A 23,332-nucleotide genomic window follows, 5' to 3' on the forward strand; every position below is an offset into this window, starting at 1 on the left:
AAGTACTAAGAGAACACTTCCTTGCATAGTGTCTCCACCTTACAGAAATGCCCTTTAATAATAAACCACAATAAAAGGATAAACTTGCTAAGTGTGGTGAGAAACACCTATAATCCTAGCACTTGGGGAGTAGAGGCAGATCACAGGGCTCAAGGCCAGCCTAGGCCATATAATAAGTAGTAAGTTTCAGACCAGCCTAGAATACCCAGTAAGACACTGTCTAGAAATGGAACAAACAAAACCGCACTAAAACAATTAAACAACAAAAGTAAAAACTCTCAAAAAACTCAAATTCATCCATGACCAATGGCCAATAAAAGGTCCATATCCATACAAATAAATTTGTAGAGGTCAAAAACTGTAATACAGATATTGAAATTATGTGCAAATTTTCTTTCTTTTTAATAATTCTTTTTTTTTTTTTTTTTTGCCAGTCCTGGGGCTTAAACTCAGGGCCTGGGCACTGTCCCTGAGCTTCGTTTTGCTCAAGGTTAGCACTCTACCACTTGAACCACAGAGCCACTTCTGTTTTTTTTTTTTTTCTGTTTATGTGGTTCTGAGGAATCAAATCCAGGGCTTCATGTATTCTAGGTAATCATTCTACCACTAAGTCATATTCTCAGCCCACGGTGGCAATTTTTCTTATAAGAACTTATTGTCTCAATTTGGAAAGCCATCAAATAAATATATACACCAAGTCAGAAAATTATTTTAATACTTACAAAACATTTTTTTTTACAGAATCAGTATAAAATAGCAGTTGATTACTCATAATTATTAGAATTACTTAGACTTGGGGTCTTGGCTAAGTGGGGCTGAAATCAACAAAAGGACTTGGACTGTTGGCTCAGAAATCATTTAGGAAGCCCACTCTGTTGATGTCTGTCATGCTTAGCTCTGGTGAGATGACCCAGTCCTTTAGGAAAAAAAAAATCTCCTTTATTCAGTCTTTGGAGGCTTGAAATGAATTCGGCAGCGTTCATTAAACACCTAGGATATTTAAACAGAAACAAAAATTAGTGAGTCATCCTGTAAAATTCAAATCTGGATCTAAATCCAAATTTGACTATTAGTATATTATCATTTCTGCTTCAGGTCAACAGATTCAGGGAACAGTGGAGTTTTGTCAGGAGGCTAACTGTACATAAGATAATTTCAATATTCCTAAATTCTTAAATATTCCTAAATTATATAAAGTTTTTTGCTTTACCTTGCTTCCTAAAAATCAAAACAAGTAGCATAATATGTTAGAATGACCTATGAATATATGTCATTATTAGACTTACTAAATATAGCTTCAAAGAAATATAGTGCTCAAAAGAGAGTGAGAAAGCTTTTTCTTTTTTCTTTTGCTGGTCCTGGGGCTTGAACTCAGGGCTTGGGCACTGTCTCCATGTCCTTTTGTTTACAGCTAGCACTCTACCACTTAAGGCTTCTTTTATTGGAAATAAGAGTCTCACGGACTTTCCTGCCTCAGCTGGCTTTGAACTGTGATCCTGAGATTTAAGCCTCCTGAGTAGCTAGGATTATAAGTGAGAGCCACTGGTGCCCAGCTTAAGGAACTTTTTATATTCTGGTTTGAAAACATCTTCACTATGTACTAACATGTGGTATAAGATGTTTGGATAGGAGAGATGTACACATAAAAGTTAGAAAAAAAAGAATATGCTAGAAAATAGATATGAGGCAGAATTTCTGCTGTATATACTTTAATTCTTGAGTCAGGGTCTCAATTTGTAGTTAAGACTGGCCTTAAATGTATCTGCTACATAACAGACTGGATTACAACTTGATAGCCTCCTGCCTCAGCCTTCCAAGTGCTACTATCGTCTTTGGCAAACTGGATAGGAAAAAGAAATGTCATAAAGCAAAGAACGTCAGTTTGGATTCTGGAATTCATTCATGACTCAGTATGTTGTGATGCTGTTTTTGTTCCAGATTGATGTAATTATTTAATTACAAAGGAAAATAATCATATGGAACAAACTGGTTATAAACAGTAGGCAGAAGATGACTTTGCTTATAATAAGAAAGTTAAAAGAATGTACATACATGAAAAACTGGAAAGCTATATCCCAAAATACTAATAATATTATTTTTAATGATTAAATAAATGTGTATTTTCAAAAATAATTATTACTGAAACTAGGAGAGAACGAGGGGGATAAAATAGTTATTAAAAGGAAGAAGTCAGGAATCTAAAAAGCTAAGCCAGTGCTCAATAGCAGGATATAAACCTCAGATGTCCAGCCAAGAAAACAGCAGTCAAGCCAACAACACTGTTCTTTTCACCTTTTGGAAAAGGGTAAATGTATATACTTTTTCAGAAAACTAAAGTCATAATTTTGTGAATTTTAAGTATATGTGAAGTCCTGGGATCTGGGGCCCCAATGCAGTTGCTAAATAGAACCACAAAGGTGGCAATGAGGAGTCAGAGCATCTCTAAACAGTCTTATTACTAGGTGCCATCAAAAATATATGCAATGGAAAGCTTCATAATCAGATGTGAGAGAAGCACCTAACGCAGTAGCTGATGACATTAAGACTGGTGTGAAGTAATTAACTGAAGGTTCTCAGTTCCCTAGAGTAAAAACTTTAGATATCTAATGTCTATAATTAATATTAGGAGACAAAAGAAATGTTTCCAATTCCGTTACCTTGGCAGGTCAAAAATTCTCTCACATACTTGCAAAACAGTTAACAAGCTGTATCTACACTGAGTTTAACTGCAGCAGCCCAACCACCACTAGGAAAAGTTAAAGCCCCAGGGGTGCTCATCAGTGAAGGATCTCTGCTTTCTATGGAGAGCTGCCAAGCACTATTTTGTCCCATTCTTTGGTTGTGCTATTTCCCTCCTACTTGTCTCTAAGAACCAACATTATTTATACCTTCCAGCTCCTGTCATTTACCACTTCTTCAACATTGAGTTCTGATTGCATCCATTTCAACTGTAAGAAAGGAGAAAAATTGAAGTTATGAGTGGAAAGAGCTAAACCAAGCTTTAACATTTTCACAACAAAAGCAGCTACTACTCTTATTGACTGTTAATGGTACAGATTTGGGGGCCTTCTTTGATACAATCTTCTCATTCCATATAAATTATAAAATTCTATGGAACAATGGTTCTCAAAACTTTGCCCAAGTAGTTAACAGAAGATAAACAAATGAACAATAAACTTATTCTTAATAAGTTCAATCTTATTCAATTATAGAAATATAGAAAATGAGCCATAATATGACAAAAAGGAAAAAGTCTGATCAATCTTAGTCATGAGACTGTGAATAATTTTAGTACACAGAAATATAGTACATGACATATCAGGTAACTTCCATGACAATATTTATCAAAATGTGTATTCAAGCTGAGTGCCAGTGTTCATACTGTAACCCAGTACTTCTGAGGCTGAGAGCTCAGATCCTGGGCTCAAGCCAGCACAGACAGAAAAGTCCTTAAGACTCCATCTCCAAATAACCAGTAAAATGCTGGACTGGAGGTATAGCTCAAGTGGTAGAGACCAGCTTTGAGCAAGAAAGCCAAGCAATAGCACAAAGCCCTGAGTTCAAGCCCTAAAACCAGCATGCATGCACATGTGACCACACACACACACACACACACACACACACACACACACAAATTCACATGTCCTTGAATACAAAAATTCTAGTTCTAGAAATTGAAAATTTAACAACATACTTGCAAAGAAAGTCCAGACGAATAAATAAGGACAAGAAAGCAGCATACTGATTTGGATAAAGAATTAAGAAAACAAAAATCTGGAAGAAAACCAGAAATAGGAAGGAGAATATATAGAAAGATACATAATATTTCTGATCACATATGATTAGAAGGGATTGAAAGGAGAGAAGTTTTAGGAGAGTTTGAAAATATTCAGGAAAAATAGGAGAGATAGAGAAAAAAGCATAAAGTACAGGTACTTTAGGTTAAATGCGTCAGGGATCTTCAGGAAGAACAGGCTAGAGGGCCAGACAAGATCTGGGCAACCACAGCATGGCACCAGTGTCAAGAGACAGATCAGACTGAAGAAGACTTGAGAAATCTGCATGTGATGAAATCTAACGACTGTTCCCTTCAGGCTTAGAGTTGGTACCAAAGTATAGGCAGATATGAATGGCAGAAATGTGGACTTAAGGGAAAGATTTCTGCCAAAGGATCCTGTGATACAAGGTAGAAACAAACCTGAACAAGCCCCCCAGGCAGTCCCCTGAACTATACAACCAAAAGTCTTACTAAGTCTGTCAAGCTCTAAACTGATTGCTAAAGAAATAACAACTTAAAAACTAAAAAAAAACTCTTCAGTTGAAGAATAGAATGTGATAATATACCACTAAGAGTTTTCATAACTGCTTTCAAATATTTCAAGGGATGTCTTGGAAAAAAGGGTACAGTTTACATAATTTTCTCATTTCACAAGGGGACAGGTTTGTGTAATTAACAAAGAGAAAACTGACAGAGAAAAGACAGAGTCCTCTGTCCTCCTGCCCCAACACCTTGCCCTTAACCATGGGCTGAATAAAGGGCAGAAACCACTGGCTGATGACATAAGAAGATTCATTCAACAAGTCCCAGAGACTCAAGAAAAAAGTAAAGGAATTGTTACTGTGTGCTATGTCAGTTCCTTAATACACTATAAAATTTAATCTTCAGGGGCTGGGAAGGTGGCTCAGTGGCAGAGTGCTTGCCTTGCATGCATGAGGCCCTGGATTCGATTCCCCAGCACCACATAAGCAAAAAGAAAAAAGCTGGAAGTGGTGCTGTGGCTCAAGAGGTAGAGTGCTAGCCTTGAGCTGAAGAGCTGAGGGACAGCACCTAGGCCCAGAGTTCAGGCCCCACGACCAGACCCCCCCCCCAAAAAAAAAAAAATGAATTTTCACATAAATGGAAACATCCACTTTGTAGACAGAAAATCAGAACTTACAAAGAAATTATATCTTTAAGTTTATAACTTGTCTCTTCCTCCTGCTCTATTTAGAAAACTGTAGATATTACAGCAAGTTCTAATTAATTGCGGCAGTATTACAAACTTTCAGCTCTGAGATGTTTCTTTTGGGGGCTTAAATTTGGGTCTTATTTTTGAGTCTTAAATAGGTAAACCATTTATCAGAGGCCATTAATAGGTGAAAACAGATACAGGGTTCCAACCAGGAGTTAAGGATTTGGTAGAAAATAAGGGACTTTTAGTCTGGCATCTCTGCATATAAATATGCTCACAACAACCTAAATTTACCTATTAGTAACAACTTCAGGTGAAGAGATTTCCAGAACCCAAAGTTAGAAGAGGGTTCAAGTCCCAGGTCTACCACTTACTTTGGGATGTCAGTTCTGAATCTTGGATTCCTTATACAGAAAACCATTTTAAGAGCTCTCTTTTTCTGGTCCCATAATCTGCATGGCAAACTTGAAGAAAAAAATCACTTTTCCCTATTTCTGGATGCAATTAATTTTTGCCCTCTCTTCCTACAACATTATATGCTGGAAAACAAACCTCATATAACTCACTGATTACTTTCTAATTCCTTCTTTGCAGCTGGTGTCCTAGTAATTCTTTCCAGGCATAATGGTAAATGGACAGATCAGAGGGCTAACGAACCGTTAAATGTGGCATAATTACTCCTAAATACTCACTGCTTTAATTCTGAACTTTGCTCTCTACAATCAAGAGTTACTCTATTTTCTGACTTGTACTTAAAATGAGCTTTCCGTTTCTGATTTAAGAGTTCTGTCCTGCATTTTCCTTTAGAAATAATCTTCAAGGAACACAAAATCCAAAGCTACCTACACTTAGCTCAGCCTTATATAAATAATGTATATGCCATCATACTGAGGGTAGGGTAAGCCAACAGAGCCAAAATTCACCAGGTAAAGAGCCTACTTACTGATGCATGAGCAGGTATGGAGTTTAAACCTAAGACAGTGATCATAAACAAAGCAAGCAGTGGACAGTGGTTAAGATGTGTGTCTAGTCAACTGACAGGATGAAAAATCTAGCCACATCTACTAAATAAAGGGCAAATTTCACAACTATTTAGTATGAATCACATGATTTTGTTCCACTGGCATATTTTAAAATACAGACAAGATTTTGATAATTAGTGAACACCTAAGAAAAAGTCTCTGTTACTAAGAAATAAACGTTAAGGTGAAGGGGTACAATATGTCTAACACACCCTCAAACATGATTGGTTAATTCTAATTATGTGTGTAGTATGTGGTGAGAGGGAAGAGAGAGGAGGGCAGGAAAAATTAAGAGAAGGAAAAAGAGGGCAGGAAATGGGATTGTAAAGTAGGTGGAACAAAATGTAAACAATAAGAGAATATAGGCAAAAGGTACATGGCAGTTCCTTATAATTCTTTGTAACTTTCGATTTTGAAATTATAAAATATAGCCAACCTGCTATATTTGATTCTGCCTCTGTTGATTCAAACAATTGTGTATGAAAAATCTTTGGGAAGAAAATTACATGTACTTAATAACACATGTATTTGTTTTCCTTGTAACTACTTTCTATTTCAATTTTGTTGTATTTTTTTTTTTTTATGGTACTGTGGTTTGAACACTTGCTCAACAGTAGTTCTACCATTTTTGTCATACACTCCTGCCCTTATTATTTTCTAAACAATAAGCTAACAATTATGTAGCATTTCCATTATATTAGGTATTATAGGTAACCTACAGGTGGTTTAAAATACAAGGGAGAATATGCATGAGATTTGCAAATACTATGCCTCTTTGTACAAAGGACTCAATAATCTGTGGATTTTAGTATTAATGGTGGCTGGAGAATAGGGTCCTGGAAGTAACTTCTAACACAGAGGGACGACTATATGCTGTATATTTCAACATACAATGATTATAAGGAAACAGATATGCTATGTTAATTATATTCTAAGGCTTATACTCTAGATACATTATGTTTATCAAGGGAAAATAAGACTTCCTTTCAGATAATCCTGGGTGTGGATTTTCTTCCTACTTTCTTTTTTTTCGGTTGTGGGCCTTGAACTCTGAGCCTGTTTGCTATCCCTCAGCTCTTCAGCTCAAGGCTAGTGCTCTAACACTTGAGCCATGGCACCACTTCTGGTTTTCTGGTGGTTAATTGGAGCTAAGAGTCTCATGGATATTCCTGTCTGGGCTGGCTTTGAACTGTGATCCTTAGATCTCAGCCTCCTGGGTAGCTAGGATTATAGACATGAGCCACCAGTGCCCAGCTACCTACCTACTTTCTTAAAAGCAAAAAACTGCAGGGATGTTGGATAGTGCGACAAAGATGGTTCAAAGAGCCAAAGACCCATTATGAGGTAATACTAGTGTATTTAATTACACTCAAATAATATTATATTTGTTTTTTGGGTCTGGTCATGGGGCCTGAACTCTGGGCCTGGGTGCTATCCCTCAGCTCTTCAGCTCAAGGCTAGTGCTCTACCACTTGAGCCACAGCACCACTTCTGGCTTTTTTTCTTTTTGCTTATGTGGTGCCAGGGAATGGAACCCAGGGCCTCATGCATATAAGGCAAGCGCTCTACCACTGAGCCACCTTTCCAGCCCCAAATAATACTATATTTGTATGGCTCAAAATGATACCCTAAAGTTAAGTAATTTCCAGATTAAAGTTGAGTAATTTCTACAGATTTCTACAGAATTAAATCTAAAGTAAGATTTTCAAAATGCATTATTTCAAGTTAATCATCAAAAAGTAGATACGAATATGGTATGATGTTGATCTATACTGATCCTCTGTACTATACAGCAGAGACCAAATAAAGGAATGAATATGAAAAATGGTTGAATGCTTATTTTGCTTAAAACTATTATACTATATCTGCTTGTGAAATGCACATGTGCTTATTAACATATTCCTGAATGTAGTAAGATGAAAACTCACTAAACAGGAATCATTAATCTCCTTGTCACTTTAAATAAAATATACAAGCTTATCTTACTTAAAATAAAAAGTGCCTTTTTTGAAGGTTATAAAACCTTTGCTTGAGAATAAATTTGGTTCAACTTACCTTTGTCTGTTCTTTTCTAAGTTGCTTTAATAATGTTAAATCATCCAAATTCTTTTCTCTCTCTTCTCGGAGGTGTTTTACTACTGCTGAGGTCTGCGCTATGCAACTTTTTATAACTTTGTCCCTACTGGCATGAGCTGACATCAACTAAAAGAAGGAATAAAATGGGGAAAAGAAATCACATCAGTTCATCACATTTTGAAATTTAAAAATCCTGACTGAAACTTCAGAAATTAATATTTTCTAAAACAATTTTTAAAAACCGAATGCACAGTTGAGAAGACTGTGTTGAATCTACTAAACCACCTTAAAACAGATAAAAAGTGGTAGTGCCTACGAAGTCTGAATGTTTTTTCCTCCATACACTTCCAGTAGTTAGCTGTGGTGCCCTTGCTAGATTTTTACTTCAGACTCCTTTGGCCACTGTTGCTGTCTACGCTCATATTTAGGTGTTCTTGTATCCTGCATCTACCCACTCCTTGGGGCACTTATTACTATTCCTCCTCTCTTTTTAATCCATTCAATTTTTTTTTTTTAGTCTTATACTGTCAACAGGAAAAGAGATTAAGTGATTTGGAGATCTTAGTTACAATAAAAACTGTTTTATGTAAGCATGGCTGGGCCCTACTGGTTCATGCCTATAACCTTAGCTACTTGGAATGCTGAAAATAGGGAGGATCATGGTTTGAGGCCAGTTCAGGCAAAAAATTTCTGAGATTCCAATAGCTGGTTGCAATGGTCTACACCTGACACCCTAAACTATGTGAGAAGCCTAGTTTGGGACGACTGAGGTTTCAGGGTATCCTAGGCAGAAAAGTCTGTTAAGAATCCATCTCATGGTTTAGGAGTGATGGGTGACAATGTTGTTAGAAACCTTGTATTCATATATTGTTTTGTAGAATGGGAACTTCTTTGTACAATTACTTATAGATAATAATAAAAGAATCCACCTCAATGGAAAGAAGCTGGTCATGGTTGCCTGTCTCCTCAGGTAGGGCAGGAAGCATAAAATAGGGGAGTTAAGGTATAGGCACATGCCTAGATAGGAAGTACGATCCCATAAAAAATAACCAGTACAAGCTGGGTGCCAGTGGCTCACACCTATAATCCTAGCTACTCAAGAGGCTGAGACCTGAAGGACTTTTGGATAAAGTCAACCTGAGCAGAAAAGTCCAGGTGACTCCATCTCTAAAACAACCATGAAAAAGATGACTTGGTGGCACAGCTCAAGTAGTAGAGTGCCAACTAAGCAAGTATAATGACCTGAGTGCAAACTGGTACCATCAAAAAATAAAGGAGGGAAGGAGGAAGGTCGGACAAGTGAGTCAGCAATACAGTGCCTGCTGGGTAACCATTAGGCTCTGAGATCAAGTCTACTATCCCCTCCAAAAGAAGGGAACATACAGGAAACACAGATTAGTACTTGTGACAATTGTGTGTGGTGACTGAAAGTAAGGATATCTGACAAATCTCTTTCATAACCTCCACCTGTTAAACCAAATTAACGAAATATTTATCATCTTTTTCTTTTCTTTTTCAGTCATGGGGCTTGAACTCTGGGCTTGGGCGCTATCCCTCAGCTCTTCAGCTCAAGGTGAGCACTCTACCACTTGAGCCACAGCGCCACAGTGGTTTATTGGAGATAAGAGTCTCACAGACTTTCCTGCCCGGCTGGCTTTGAACTGAGATCCTCAGATCTCAGTCTCCTGAGTAGCTAGGATTACAGGTGTGAGTCACCGGCACCTGGTTTCTTTTTTTTTTTTTTTTAAACCAAGGTATAATGGTCTTTTTTTCAAGCACACTCCCATGATCACAGACAAATTTCTTTCTCTGTTTTATTATAGTCAGATTTGCAGATACCTCAAACATTTGTATTTGTAAAGGGCAGTTTTGAGTTTGTAGATTTGTTTGGTAATGACATTTTATGTTTATGTTGGGATAAAGACCGTAAAGCTAAGATTTTAAGGGTATGTGATGTGATGTGATATGTTGGGAGAATCTAGCTCACTGAAATTCCTTTACATTTTCTATGAGTATAGTTTTGATATTTGGAATTTCTAGAACTCATGCTTCATAGTAACTTTATATATCAACTCCTATGATGAACACTAGCTCAGGGACTAAGCAAGTCAGGGAGACTGAACAACCTGGATATTTCATAGATTTCTCAACTAGGACAATACTTAGTAGAACTCAATGGTACTTACTAGTTGGGCACTTTGCAAGCCCAATCTGAAATAAATAATAATGGTGGCTATTACTATTATTGTATATAAAAATAAAACTTAGTACAGTAAGCATTTTATATTTTCTTACTTATTACCCTGATTATCCTACAAATGACTACCATACTACTTACAAGTAAGGAAACAGAGGCAGAGATTATATAACATGTTCAAGGTCACCTACGTAGGACATAGCAAAGCTGAGATTTAATATACTTCTGGAATCCATGTTGTAAATCATGATACTATAGACCTCTACCTTATTAGAAAGATAACAAAAATGAAGTGAGCTGTCAACCTTAAGAGTATATTTCACCTTGTGCACAAAGTCTCCTTCTTAAGTTAAAAACAAAGAGGCTAAAAAATGATTCCTCTTATTTCTCAAACTATCACTTCACAGATTTATCCATGAGATCCAACTTTGTTTCAGTTTGTAGAACCTGTTCTAACTTTTTAGAACAGGTAGGCAAGGAACCATTAAGTGTTTATTCACAATTTAGATATATGTCAAAGGATTTCTTATTTTCCCTGCAAAGAAAGGCATAAAATAAGCACAAAAGTGAGACTCAAAAGATACACTTACAGACTCATAAAGTTGTTTACAGGTTTGGCTGGCATCAATTTTCCCTGCAAAGGAAGCTGTTGGGACCGTCGTGTTTAATTCATGTACTATTCTGTCATCAATTGTCCTCATCACCTTGAGTAATTCCTATATATATTTAAAATAAAAGACTATTACCTGAACAATATGTTCAATGATAAAAAAAATATTTAAGCAAAAAATAAAGTCTTGGATATTTCACAATCCTTTCTATTTAGAAGTGAGGAAACAAAGCCAAATATAGTACATTCATAAGAAAATCTTTATTACAAAGATAGGTAAATTATGTATTAATAACTCTAACAGTGGGCACCAACTCTTTGTGGTTCAGCTGTGACCATCTTTACATTTAAGACTGCTCTGCTCATATTTAAATTCCATTTGCTGACATGGTGTTTAGCAAACAGTATGTTTTTCCTATTCCACCCTATAGCTTAAATGGCTTCTCATGAACTTAATTATTACACATTCTCCATAAACACTGGCATAACTGTTTGCTCTATTTCCTCTTACCTATCATTACAAAATACATTGAAAAACATACAAAAAGCTATTACTAGTAGTTAGTAGGAAACTGTCCAAAATTCTAATGTAATCTAGGTTTTCATTTGATACTTTTTTCCTATGATAGTATTATTGTTAAATTTTATTTTATTGTAAAGATGCTGTACAGAGAGGTTACAGTTACATGAGTAAAGTAATGAGTACATTTCTTGTCGAACATTGTTACCCCCTCCTTTTTCTCCTACTATCCCTTCCCTCCCACACCTCCCCCGTTACATGACCCCACCAAGTTGTAAAGTTCATTTCCAACATAGTGTCTTGTGAGTTATCATTGTTGCAATGGGTCATTCTGTGTCCTTGTTTCAGCATTTTGTCATTCCCCTTTCCTCCCAAATTAGATATATGTATATACAAGATGCAGGGTACCAAAATCAAATACAGTGACAACAGGGATATACCATGGGGGGAAAGAACATACAAAAGAAACAAAAAAAAAATCACATAGTACATCAAAAACAACAACGACAAAGAAAAACTTCTTGTGTCCGTATCTTGGGGTTCATTTTGCTTAGCATGATCTTATATGGTCATATGTACATAGCTTTTGAGCTTTTCTGTTCATCTGCTAAGATTATCCTAGAAGTATACTAATTATCGCAAATAAGGGAAACCACGGAACCTGTTTTTCTTTGGGTCTGGCTTACTTCAGTTAATATGATTTTTTCCAAGTCTTTCTACATCCTAACAAATGGGGCGATGTCATTCTTTCTGATGGAAGCATAGGACTTGTGTGTGTGTTTGTGTGTATTTTTTTCTTGATACATTCATCTACTAAGGGGCATCTGGGTTGGTGCCGTATCTTAGCTATGGTGAATAATGCTGTGATAAACATAGTTGTGCTAGTAGCTTTAGAATGACCTTGTTTGTGATCATTTGGGTAAAATGCCCAGAAATGGGCTGGGTCACAGAGGAACTCTATGTGTGAAAAGTTTAAAAACCTGAAAAAGGAAATTAAAACAGAACTAGGGAAGCGGAAAAACCTCCCATGCTCCTGGACTGGGAAGATTAGCATTGTGAAAATGGCAATACTGCCACAGGCCATCTACAAATTTAATGCAATACCCATCAATATCCCAACTTCATTCTTCAATGAAATAGAAGAATCCAAAAATTCATATGCAACAATAAAAGACCCCAAATACTAAAAACAATCCTTAGCAGAAAGAACAGTGTTGGAGGAATACCGATATCAAACTTCAAACCCTTCTACAAAGCCATATTAACCAAAACAGCTTGGTACTAGCACAAGAACCGAACTGAGGACCAATGGAATAGAACTGAAGACCCAGAAATGAACCCACAGACCTACAGCCACCTAATCTTTGACAAGGGAGCTAAAAAAATTAAATGGAAGAAAGACAGCCTCTTCGGCAAACAGTGCTGGCAAAATTGGTTAAATACCGTAGAAATACTAAAGTTAGATCCTTATAAACCACCCTGTACCAAAATCAAGTCTAAATAGATCAAAGACCTCAAAGTAAAAGCAGACAACCTGAAAACATTACATGAAGGAATAGGAGAAACTCTAGGTCTCCTTGGCACAGGCTGAAATTTTCTTAATAAAGACCCAGAAACAACCAATCAAAGAAAGGTTGGACAAATGGGATTGCATGAAACTGCAGAGCTTCTGCACAGCAAAGGACATAGCTAGCAGGATCAATACAAAGCCCACAGATTGGGAGAAGATCTTCACTAGCCATACAACAGACAAAATATAGTAAGAACTAAAATATACTTAGAACTCAAAATAAATCCCCCAAAACAAAACCTCAAAGGAACAACTGCCCCATTAATAAGTGGGCTAAAGACTTAGAGAAACTTCTCTGAAGAGGAAATAAGAATGGCCAGTAGACATATGAAGAAATGCTAATCAAAACAACATTGAGATTCCAATTCATCCTAGTTAGGAGAGCTATAATCAAAAAATCTAATAATGACAGATGCTGGAGAAGATATGGCCAAAAGGGAACCCTACTGCATTGTCAGTGAGAATGTAAACTTATTGAACCGCTTTAGAAAGCAATATGGAGGTTCCTCAAAAGCTAGTATTATTTTTGTGATTAAAAAAACTAAAACAAAACATACTGCCAGGAAAGAAATAAAACTTCATTAGTTTTCTTATTCATAGAACAAGTAGGAATTATCTAGTAACCCTTTCTAGCTTACATTTCACAAGCCTCTCCATAAGAAGCCAATAACTCTTTAATGAGGGGGTAGGGAAACAGGGAGAGAAAAGAAAAATAATGCCTAAAAGGCAGGAAACTTAAGATCGCTGAGTGGCTGGGGGTTTAGCTAAGTAGTAGAACATATGCTAGGGCTCTGTGTTCCACCTCTGGGAGAGAAGGAATAAAGAAGGTAGAAACGAAGGAAAGAAAAGGAGGCAGACAAATATTTGAACAGCACAGCTTCTTCTTCCCAAATTAAGACCGGAATACTAAAGACTGGGCACTAGCTACATTCTGCAGTTAACATAAACTCTGGGATAGAAATTTAACATTATGCCCCTCCTTTTTTGATGGTTCCTTAAATTTATAAACAACAAGGGCTGAGGGCATAGCTCAAAGGGTACAGCACCAGCCTAGAAACAGTAAGGCCTTCAGTTTAAACCCCTGCACCATCAACAAACAGCAAACAAACAAAATAAAAACAATTCAAGTTCATTGAAAAAAAAATCAAGAAAACAGATCTGCATTAAGCTAGGAACATAATTACTATTGAAAACATCCAAGTTAACATTTGTTATTAATATGTATAAAAGCAGATTTGCTTGACTGTAGCTGTTAACATACCATTCTATTTCTTTGATTAAACAAATCCATAACTGAAACTAATTCCTTCCATTTCTTATTTACTAAGATTAAAGTATTACTTTCATTTCAGAAAAATTAGAAAAGTTTTAGATAAAAATTATCCGAAGTTAATTATTATCAATATATTAACAGATATCCTTTGTTTTTTTTTTGCACATTGCAAATATTCTATCCTGTGAAGCTACTACAAAGTGTTTACAATTATTACCATTTAGTCCATTCAATTTAAGACTGTAATTAATCTTTAATTACTGACTGGAATGGCCTTTGCAAATTCTTACAAAAAAGCTTGTAATTCAGACTAACAAAACTCAAGCAAGCCCAGCACCAGTGGCTCACATTTGTGATCCTAGATACACAGGAAGCTGAGATCTGAAGACCATGGTTCAAAGCCAGCCTGGCAGGAAAGTCTGTGATACTCTTACCTCAAATTAACCACCAGAAAAACCAGAAGTGGCACCATGGCTCAAAGTGGTAGAGCACTAACTAGTCTTGAGCAAAAAGAGCTCAGGGACAGAGCCCAGACCCTAAGTTCAAGCCCTATGTGTGCCGGGGGTGGAGGAGATGAGGAGAGGTGGAAACAAACTCAAGCAAGTGGGGATCTAACACAAACTTTGTCTCCCTTTCCTGAATCTTTCTGGTTTTATTGATAGTATTTTCTGTAAGCTGGAATTCTTAAGGTGATAGTCCAAATATATACAATGTCCATAAATGGGGAGGGGTGAGGAAAAAAAACACAATGATTAGGTTTGAAGCTTAGGTAATTGATTAGGATCATAAAAGACAGAGGAAGGAAAAGATTTGGAAGGAATGGGAAGATCTAGTTCTCTCCTGACTCACAGAACCTTTGACAATATTGCGAATTATTATTAACTGTATCAATGGAATTGTTTAAAATGGTAATCTTTCAGAGTCTGTAATATTCACAAAGAAAAAAAAAGGTGATTCCCATAATATACTTTGAAATACTGTTGTTAGGGTGGGTCAAGTGGCAGTAGACTGTACTGTTGAAACAAGAATGATGGTGAATTATTGGAGCTAGGGGCTGAGTACTTGGAGGATCAGGATATTGGTGCCCTTTTAGTATGTGTCAAAGAAATATAAGCATGCACACGTGTTCTAAAAAGTTCAGTTTGGAACTTAAGTAAGCAACTTGTTAAGCAAAGCAAAAAAATGTACTATCAGACATTAATCAGGATAGAATTATATGAACAAATTGGTTTTGCCTCAAGCCATGACACTAGAAGAGAGCACTAGGAGATCAATGGGAACTTTTACATTTCAAAATACAGGAAAAGAACTGTATTATCACAAAAATTAGAGGCAAGGTTTAAATGAGGGGAAGTAAAGTTGAATGTTAATAAGAATCACACGTAGTTTGACCTTGATAAGAGCTATTTAAATACAATGTTAAATGGGCTGAAAAGTTAATGTGGATTCAGTTTAAAAAAAAAAAGAGTAAGGCACAAATGTGTAAGACAAGGCCTACTACTATATTATGTAATAGGATTTCAGTATTTCCTAAAAACACCAAAAGTTTTAACAATCTTGTGGTTACATGATCAGATTTGTGTCTTAACAATGACTGCTTAAGTTAAAGTGTGGAAAATGGACTGGAGAATGAAAGAGTAGAATTGAAAGTATCAGAAGACCAAGGTAGCAATCTAGGTGAAAGATGACACAGCTTAACCTTTCCTAGGGTTTTACTGACTCTGAACTTTAACCAGTTTTTGAAATTGAACATTGGCTATATTTTAATCATTATAGCCATATCACTCTTCAATAAAACAATTGGGACATACTATTAAGGGCCTTACATAATAGGGATTTGCATTAACCAGGCAATGAATCAATTGACTTTGCAGTCTTATCAACAGGACTTACAAATGTGAACTGAGAAATATAGAAAGTTTTCTCTGTGTACTAGTGCATTACCAACCTATGATCTAAAGTTGGGCTTTCAATACAGTAGACACCAGTATGTGAGGTTAAAATTCAATCAAATTTAAAAAATTTGTCTCCAGTTGTACTAGCATATTTAGAGAACTGAAGAAAACCACGTTACTAGGGTTACCACATGTAGATAGCACAAATGTGGAGTATTTCCACCACCACAGAAAGTTCTATCAGATAGCGTTACACTATACAAAATACACTCATAATTGTAAGCTATCTTTAAATGTCACAGAAAAATACAAGGCTAAGAAAATGGGAAAAAATGAGGGGGTAAGCAGTAATATGAAGGAAATAATTTCTTTCAAAATTGGCAAGGGAGAACATAAAGAACTAAAAAATAAATCACTTCTCCAGGCTCATGTTTCCTTATGGGAAAAAGTGCTGGAGCTCATAAAGAAAAAGAGGGGCAGCTCTCAGATTAAGAGCAAATGAATGTATACACAAAAGTATGGATACACAAAAGGTATTGCTATACCATCAATGCCTAGCCCCAATAGCATTCTCTGGCACACATACAAATTCACCAAGAAGACATACAGAAAAAAATAATTATCAAAATGAACTCCAGGAAATGGAAACAAAGTTTCTTTCTTTCTTGTTTTCTTTTTCTTTTTGTCTTGTTTGTACATTTATGGAGGGGCAAAGGGTAAATAAATGCAGCAGTGGTACTCAGTAGACACTCTGTTGAAAATGAACTTGTGGGGAAGGAAAAACTGGGAGAGAACAAGAGGAGTGACACTGCCCAAAAAGAAATGTACTCTTTCTCGCCAGGAACCAATGGCTCATACCTGTAAACCTAGCTAATCAGGAGGCTAAGATCTGAGGACTGCTGTTCAAAACTAGCCCAGGAAGAAAAGTTCCCATGAGACTCTTATCTCCAATTAACCACTCATCAACTGGAAGTGGAGCTGTGGCTCAAAGTGGTAGAGTACTAGCATTGAGAAAAAAAGCATTCAGGGACAAGGCCCAAGCCACGGCCCACAATCGATCAAAAAGAAAAAAAAAAGATTCTTCACTTGATTTATGTAACTGTAACCTTGCTGTTTACATCACCTTTATAATAACAATTAAAAAATAACAAAAAAAATATAGAAGACTCAAATACATACACACACACACACACACACTCACACACACACACACAATAACTGCAACACATGTCCTTAGAGACAATGTAGTTCTGTTCAGTGGTTTTGTGAAGTTAAATGGTACAGGGTAGGTCCTGGAATCCCTATTGGCTTCTAAACTGTAGCAAAAGATAACTTTTATAGTGCTTCCAGCTTCTCTTAGCATTCATCCTTAAAAATGTGAAGAGATTTGATGTTTTAACAAATGTCTAATTTTAGGCTAACACTTTATTGAGGCATGTTATTAGGAATTGCATTTTAAATTGTGGAGCAAAAAAAAAATCTCATCTTGTTGGGAAACAATTTACATATCAGGGAAGTTCCCATATTTAATAATGGGAGGAGTATAGTAAGTTTTCTATTTCTATAGTTCATATATAATTTATTCCTATGATTAACCATCAGAAAAGTCTCTTAGTAATTGAGCCAATTTTTAAGGTAAATAGAGGGTGTGGAAAAAGGACATTTGTATGGCTAAAACACAATAGAACCCAAAGAATGATCTGGGAACCCCCTTAACATTTCCACTCCTTTCCCTCTGCCTTCAGCTATTTAGAAGTACATCCCACTTGAAGGATGCTCTTATCAAACAGAGATTGGTCCTCAAACCCTGTTTGACACCAATGTTCACACTGTTGCTTTCCATGCTGTTGCTTTACACACATGATTGCAACTGCCTGAATCCTTTGACTACCAGCAGCCATAGGGATAGGAACAGGACAGTCCTGGATACACTACCAAAGGAACCAAGGTGAAGGCTGAAAAGAATCCATTTAGTTTATACTTAAGTATCATATGACTCAAAATAAATTATGAATAAATAAATCGTCCGAATAGAAGCCCCAAGACATTCTGAGAAGGAATATTCATTGGTTTTGGGGAGATAATTTATGAAGTAGGTCCCAGATTAGTGTCAACAGAAAAAGATTTCAGTACAGCAACAAGCTGGAAAAAAAAAAGCTAACAAATGACAAACAGAATAATGTGTTCAGGAAGTAGTAGGGTGAGTCAACATTAGGGTTCAAATAGACTGGATGTGGAGGGGCAGGGAGAAAAAAAAACATGTATCAATACTGGCAGTTGTTAGCAAGTGCTGGTGGCTTACACCTGTTATCCTAGCTACTCAGGAGGTTGAGATCTGAGGATCACAGTTCAAAGCCAGTCCAAGCAAGAAATTTAGACTTCTATCTCCAATTAACGAGCAAAAAAGCCCAAGGTGGAGCTAAGGCTCAACAGCACACACACACACACACACACACACACACACACACGCATGCGCGCATGCAAGCGCGCGTGCGCACACGCGCGCGCAGAATAACAGCAGTGGTAAGAAGTATGACCAGGAAGAAGTACTTAAGATTGGAGGCCTGTATTCCAAGTTTAGTACTATCTGAGCTCTAAAGGTCAACATATGGTTTGGATTCTAAAAATCAGAAGGTAACTGTAGGAAGCTATCACATTATGGGTATTAGGTTGAAGGAAGGTTATATTAAAGAAAGAAGTGACTGAAGATAGGAAGGCCTACTGAAAAGCTAGTTGCAAAAAATGCCAAGTAGTCCTGAACAAAGCCAGTGACAATAATAATGAATCTTACTAAAGTACTTCTTTGATCAGCTTGTCCATTACTCAAAAATAACTCCTCAATCTCATACTAGGCATATAAAGCCTTCCTACAACTTGGCTGAAATATCTGTGTAATCCCAATGTGTCTCTGTGTACATTCAAGACTACACAAATTACGCAGATTGTTTATATTGTCCCAATACTGATTGTTTTCTCTAAATGCAATTATGAGCTGTATAATGTCTTGATGGACCAAATATAAAATGGTGGACCCATACTACTGAAGTGGAATTGAATAATTCCTATTACATAGTGACAATGAAGCCACTGTAATATCATAATGCATTCTCAAGTATGTGTGTGGCGACATGGGTAAATAAAACATTTGTGCTACCTAGCATATAAAAATATAACACACAGAATTATATCTAGTACATAATACTTAGAAATGATAATAAATGGCTATTAGAGCTTAGCATAGTAAGTTATTATATAGCAGATTCACACATTTCCTGCTTATTTCATCTCTTGATTATATCAAGAGGTCATGATAAGTGACTTGATCTAAAACACGCACTATGTTTCTATAAGTTCAGTCCATATTTGCACAATGAAATCACCTAATAACACATTTATCAGGATATATCTCCTCTGGTAAGTAACGTGTAAGTGGACATAAATTTTTTTGCATACATATTATTACCTCTGTCTATAATACCCCTGGTCCCTTCTACCGAACACTCAATTCAGTTATCTCAATTTATTTCTCTCTGAACACGTATTGAATTTTATTTGCATCTTCATTTTTTTTCAACATGTTTTATATCCCCATTTATATTGTTTCTTTTTTTTTTTTTGTCAGTCATGGGACTTGAACTCTGGGCTTGGGCGCTGTCCTTGTGCTCTTCAGCTCAAGGCAAGTGCTCTACCGCTTGACCCACAGCGCCACTTCCGGTTTTCTAGTGGTTTATTGGAGATAAGAGTCTAAGACTTTCCTGCCCAGGCTGGCTTTGAACTGTGATCCTCAGATCTCAGCCTCCTGAGTAGCTAGGATTACAGGCATGAGCCACCAGCCCCCGGCAAGTTTCTTGTTTTATATCTTGTTATTAAGTTATCCCAAGTATGTACAGCTGGTAGGTTTCTGTTATGGACTGAACTATGTGTCATGATGTTCACACTGAAACTCCTAATCCCCTGAAGACAGGGCCTTTAAAGCCATGATGGCATACGCCTATAGTTCCAGCTACAGGAGAGGTTAAGAAAGGTAGAGAGCTTTGAGCCCACTAGTTTTGGGTCAGCCTAGCTAACATAGAAGATCCCATCTCTTAAAAACATATGAAATGAAAGTCATAAGTGATATCTTTATAAGAAGAGAAGCATGACAATAGCTAGGATATGGAAACAACCCAGATGCCCCACCACAGATGAATGGATCCAAAAATTGTGGTATCTATAAACAATGGAATATTATGCAGCCATTAGAAATGACAAAATAATGGCATTTGCAGGGAAATGGATGGAGCTAGAAGGAATCATGTTGAGCGAGGTAAGCCAAGAGCAAAGAGACAAACGGTACATGGTCTCCCTGATAAGTGTATGCTAAATCCAAAATGTTAGGTGATAGGACAAAATTAACAGGACTTAAGAAACAAAGAACTCCCACTCATCTGGTCGAACCACTACTAAATATCCCCATGCTGCTGATCACATGTATGGTGTATATGTGTACACCGTTATATGTTATAGACTGTGATAGACAATTTGCTCCAGGAAAGTTAGAATGAACTTGTGACTTTAAATGAGCATCATTATTCCACAATACTGTGAAATTTGGGAAATTATGTAATCACTTAATCACAATTAAAAAAAAAGAACCTCGGGGAAGGTAGGGTGGGAAGGGATGGTAGGGGGAAAATAATGGAGGGGTTAACAATGCTCAATAGGAAGTGTACTCATTACCTTGCTCATGTAACTGTAGCCCTCTGTATAGTATCTTCACAATAAAAAATTAAAAACAAAAAAGAAGAGAAGCATGGGACTGGGAAGGTGGCTCAGTGGTAGAGAGCTTGCCTTGCATGCCTGAGGCCCTGGGTTTGATTCCTCAGCACCACATAAGCAAAAAAAGAAAAAAGCCAGAAGTGGCGCTGTGGCTCAAGTGGTAGAGCGCTAGCCTTGAATGAGAAAACTAAGGAACAGTGCCTAGGCCCTGATTTCAAGCTGCAGTACTGGTACAAAAACAGAAGGAAAAAGAAGAGACACCAAAGGTCCCTCTCCAACTGTGCACAAGTGTAGGAAGTTATATGAAAATATAGTGAGAAAGTGACCATCTGCAGGTCAAGAGAGGCCTTAATAAAACCCAAGAGAGGCCTTAACAAAATCCAACACTGATAGTACCTTGAGCTTGGACTAATAGCCTCAGAGAAACTAAATTTCTGCTTTTAAGCCATTGAGTCTGTGTCGTGTTGTTATGGAAGCCTCAGTAGAAATACAATGCCTAATAAGTTGAATGAATATTAAAATGGAACTTAAGACATCCATTTTTGGATTCTTTGGCTATTGTTACTCACTTCTATGAGCTACTTAACTCAAGTAATGTCATGTGATAAGGCAAGGCTACCAATGGGCTGGTAAAACTCAAATATTTAATACACTTCAAATTGTAAGAAATTTATTTTATCCTACTTAACATTTCCAGACCCAAGATTTTTGCTGTCCTGTTGAGGGTTAAACCTTGAACCTCACCAATGAGGCAAGTGCTCTACCACTCAACTCTATACCCAGTAAACATTTCCACAAGTATGTGCATTTACCTAGCATTGTTATCACATTAAACTTGGCTGTTCAGATGACTCTTGTCTAAGAATTAGCTCAAGTGAAGAGGGCACAACCACACATAAATTTCTTTGGTCCAATGTCCATTTATGAAGTCAGTCTGCTTATGTTATCTTAGAGAATACCAATACAAACTATTCAAATGGATGGAAGCAGCAAAGAAAATTCTTACTCTAGGTTTACCATTTTTTTCTTTTTTTTTTTTTTTTTTGGGGGGGGGGAGGGGGTCCGGTCGTGGGGCCTGAACTCTGGGCCTGGGCGCTGTCCCTCAGCTCTTCAGCTCAAGGCTAGTGCTCTACCACTTGAGCCACAGAGCCACTTCCGGCTTTTTTCTTTTTGCTTATGTGGTGCTGAGGAATCGAACTCAGGGCCTCAGGCATGCAAGGCAAGCACTCTACCACTGAGCCACCTTCCCAGCCCCCCATTTTTCTTTTCTGACACTAGATAGGTCAATGACATGTAAACATATTTTTCAGTAACTTTAAATATATGTATTTTTTTAATGATTTTAAAATTGAACTCTAAACAGCAGGACACATCCGCATTGGAACAAATAACTTTCATAGCGACTCAATCAAATTTAGATCTTTGTTCTTGAATTCACAAGTGATTAATAAGAACTAGACCTCAGATGTCAGAATATTAAACAGAAAAGCGTATAGAGGCTTTTTCTTAAACATTACGCATTTTTCTCCCCTTGGAGAGTTTAGGCAGGCAATAAATAGCACCAAAACAGATAGTGCAGCATTAATTCTCACAAGGGTACAAACGTTCCGTATATGCAAAACAGTAAATTTGGGCCAATTATTTTTATCCTCTTGTGTCAATTCAACGAGTTCTTTCACTTTCTCCTTTCTCACCAAACCTGCAGGCTTAAAAGGAGGTTAATGGCAGAGGCTGAAAGCTTGAGTTCAGAGAACCCAGAGCATTACCACCGCTACTCGGACTCTGAGCTCGGCTCCACTAACCGCGGAAAGGCTGAACAGTTTCCAGGCGAAGGCCCGGGCGGCACGGGAGGGCCACCAGCGCCCCGCCGCCCCACCCCGCGGGTGGCCTGGCTACCCAGGGCCAGCCCCGCGCCCCCCATGACCTCCAGGGGCGGGAAGACAAACAGCCTCGGAACGCCGGCTTTTCCCCACACGAGCTTATACTCCCTCCCAAGACAGAGCCCGGAAGAGGATCTGAAGCGCTAACGGTAGGAAAAGTTTGCCACCCGAGGAAAATCCTGTCACCTGGAACTCCGCGAACTCCTCACAGTTCACACCGCCACTGGGCGCCGCCATATTGGACAAACGTGAGGACCCCGCTGCAGGCCAATCACCGAGGAGCAGAGGTGCCCGCGGCGCCGCCTGATCAAAAAAAAAAGAAAGAAAGAAAAGAAAGAGAACACAGGTAAACCTGGAGTAACCACTGCCCTGGCCGCCTCCTACCCATTTCGAGCCCAGTAGTCGTGCTGACTATTCATTCACTCCAACCCCGTTAACAAGACTGAAGTGGCCAAGATGGGATCGTTTACTCCAGTGCCCATCTTCTTACAGAGGGGACACGGTGCACTCCAACCCTGGTTATTAGAAAGGGAATCCTAAGAAACGGAGCCTTTTCTAATCCTTCCTATCCAGTCAGTG

The 23,332-nt window shown here is 37.5% G+C and overlaps 1 protein-coding gene across 3 annotated transcripts; it reads right to left on the bottom strand.

Moving 5' to 3' along the window:
- Positions 1-693: 693 nt before the first annotated feature.
- Positions 694-23,061, bottom strand: Mix23 (mitochondrial matrix import factor 23). 3 transcript variants are annotated; one of them, XM_042668398.1, is made up of 5 exons: positions 22,940-23,061; positions 10,838-10,963; positions 8,030-8,176; positions 2,889-2,948; positions 694-990 (listed from the first exon to the last, which is right to left on the bottom strand). In XM_042668398.1, the coding sequence occupies exons 1-5, from the start codon at positions 22,988-22,990 to the stop codon at positions 940-942; spliced, it is 435 nt and encodes a 144-aa protein (XP_042524332.1). In that variant the 5' UTR covers positions 22,991-23,061; the 3' UTR covers positions 694-939. The 3 variants fall into 3 exon arrangements, with proteins under 3 accessions (XP_042524332.1, XP_042524334.1, XP_042524336.1); XM_042668400.1 differs by lacking the exon at positions 22,940-23,061 and adding an exon at positions 22,861-22,882; XM_042668402.1 differs by lacking the exon at positions 10,838-10,963 and having other exon boundaries at positions 22,940-23,005.
- Positions 23,062-23,332: the final 271 nt, after the last annotated feature.

This window comes from Dipodomys spectabilis, unplaced genomic scaffold (assembly GCF_019054845.1).
Source record: "Dipodomys spectabilis isolate Male_0828 unplaced genomic scaffold, ASM1905484v1 ptg000017l, whole genome shotgun sequence".
Classification (NCBI taxonomy): Eukaryota; Metazoa; Chordata; class Mammalia; order Rodentia; family Heteromyidae; genus Dipodomys; species Dipodomys spectabilis.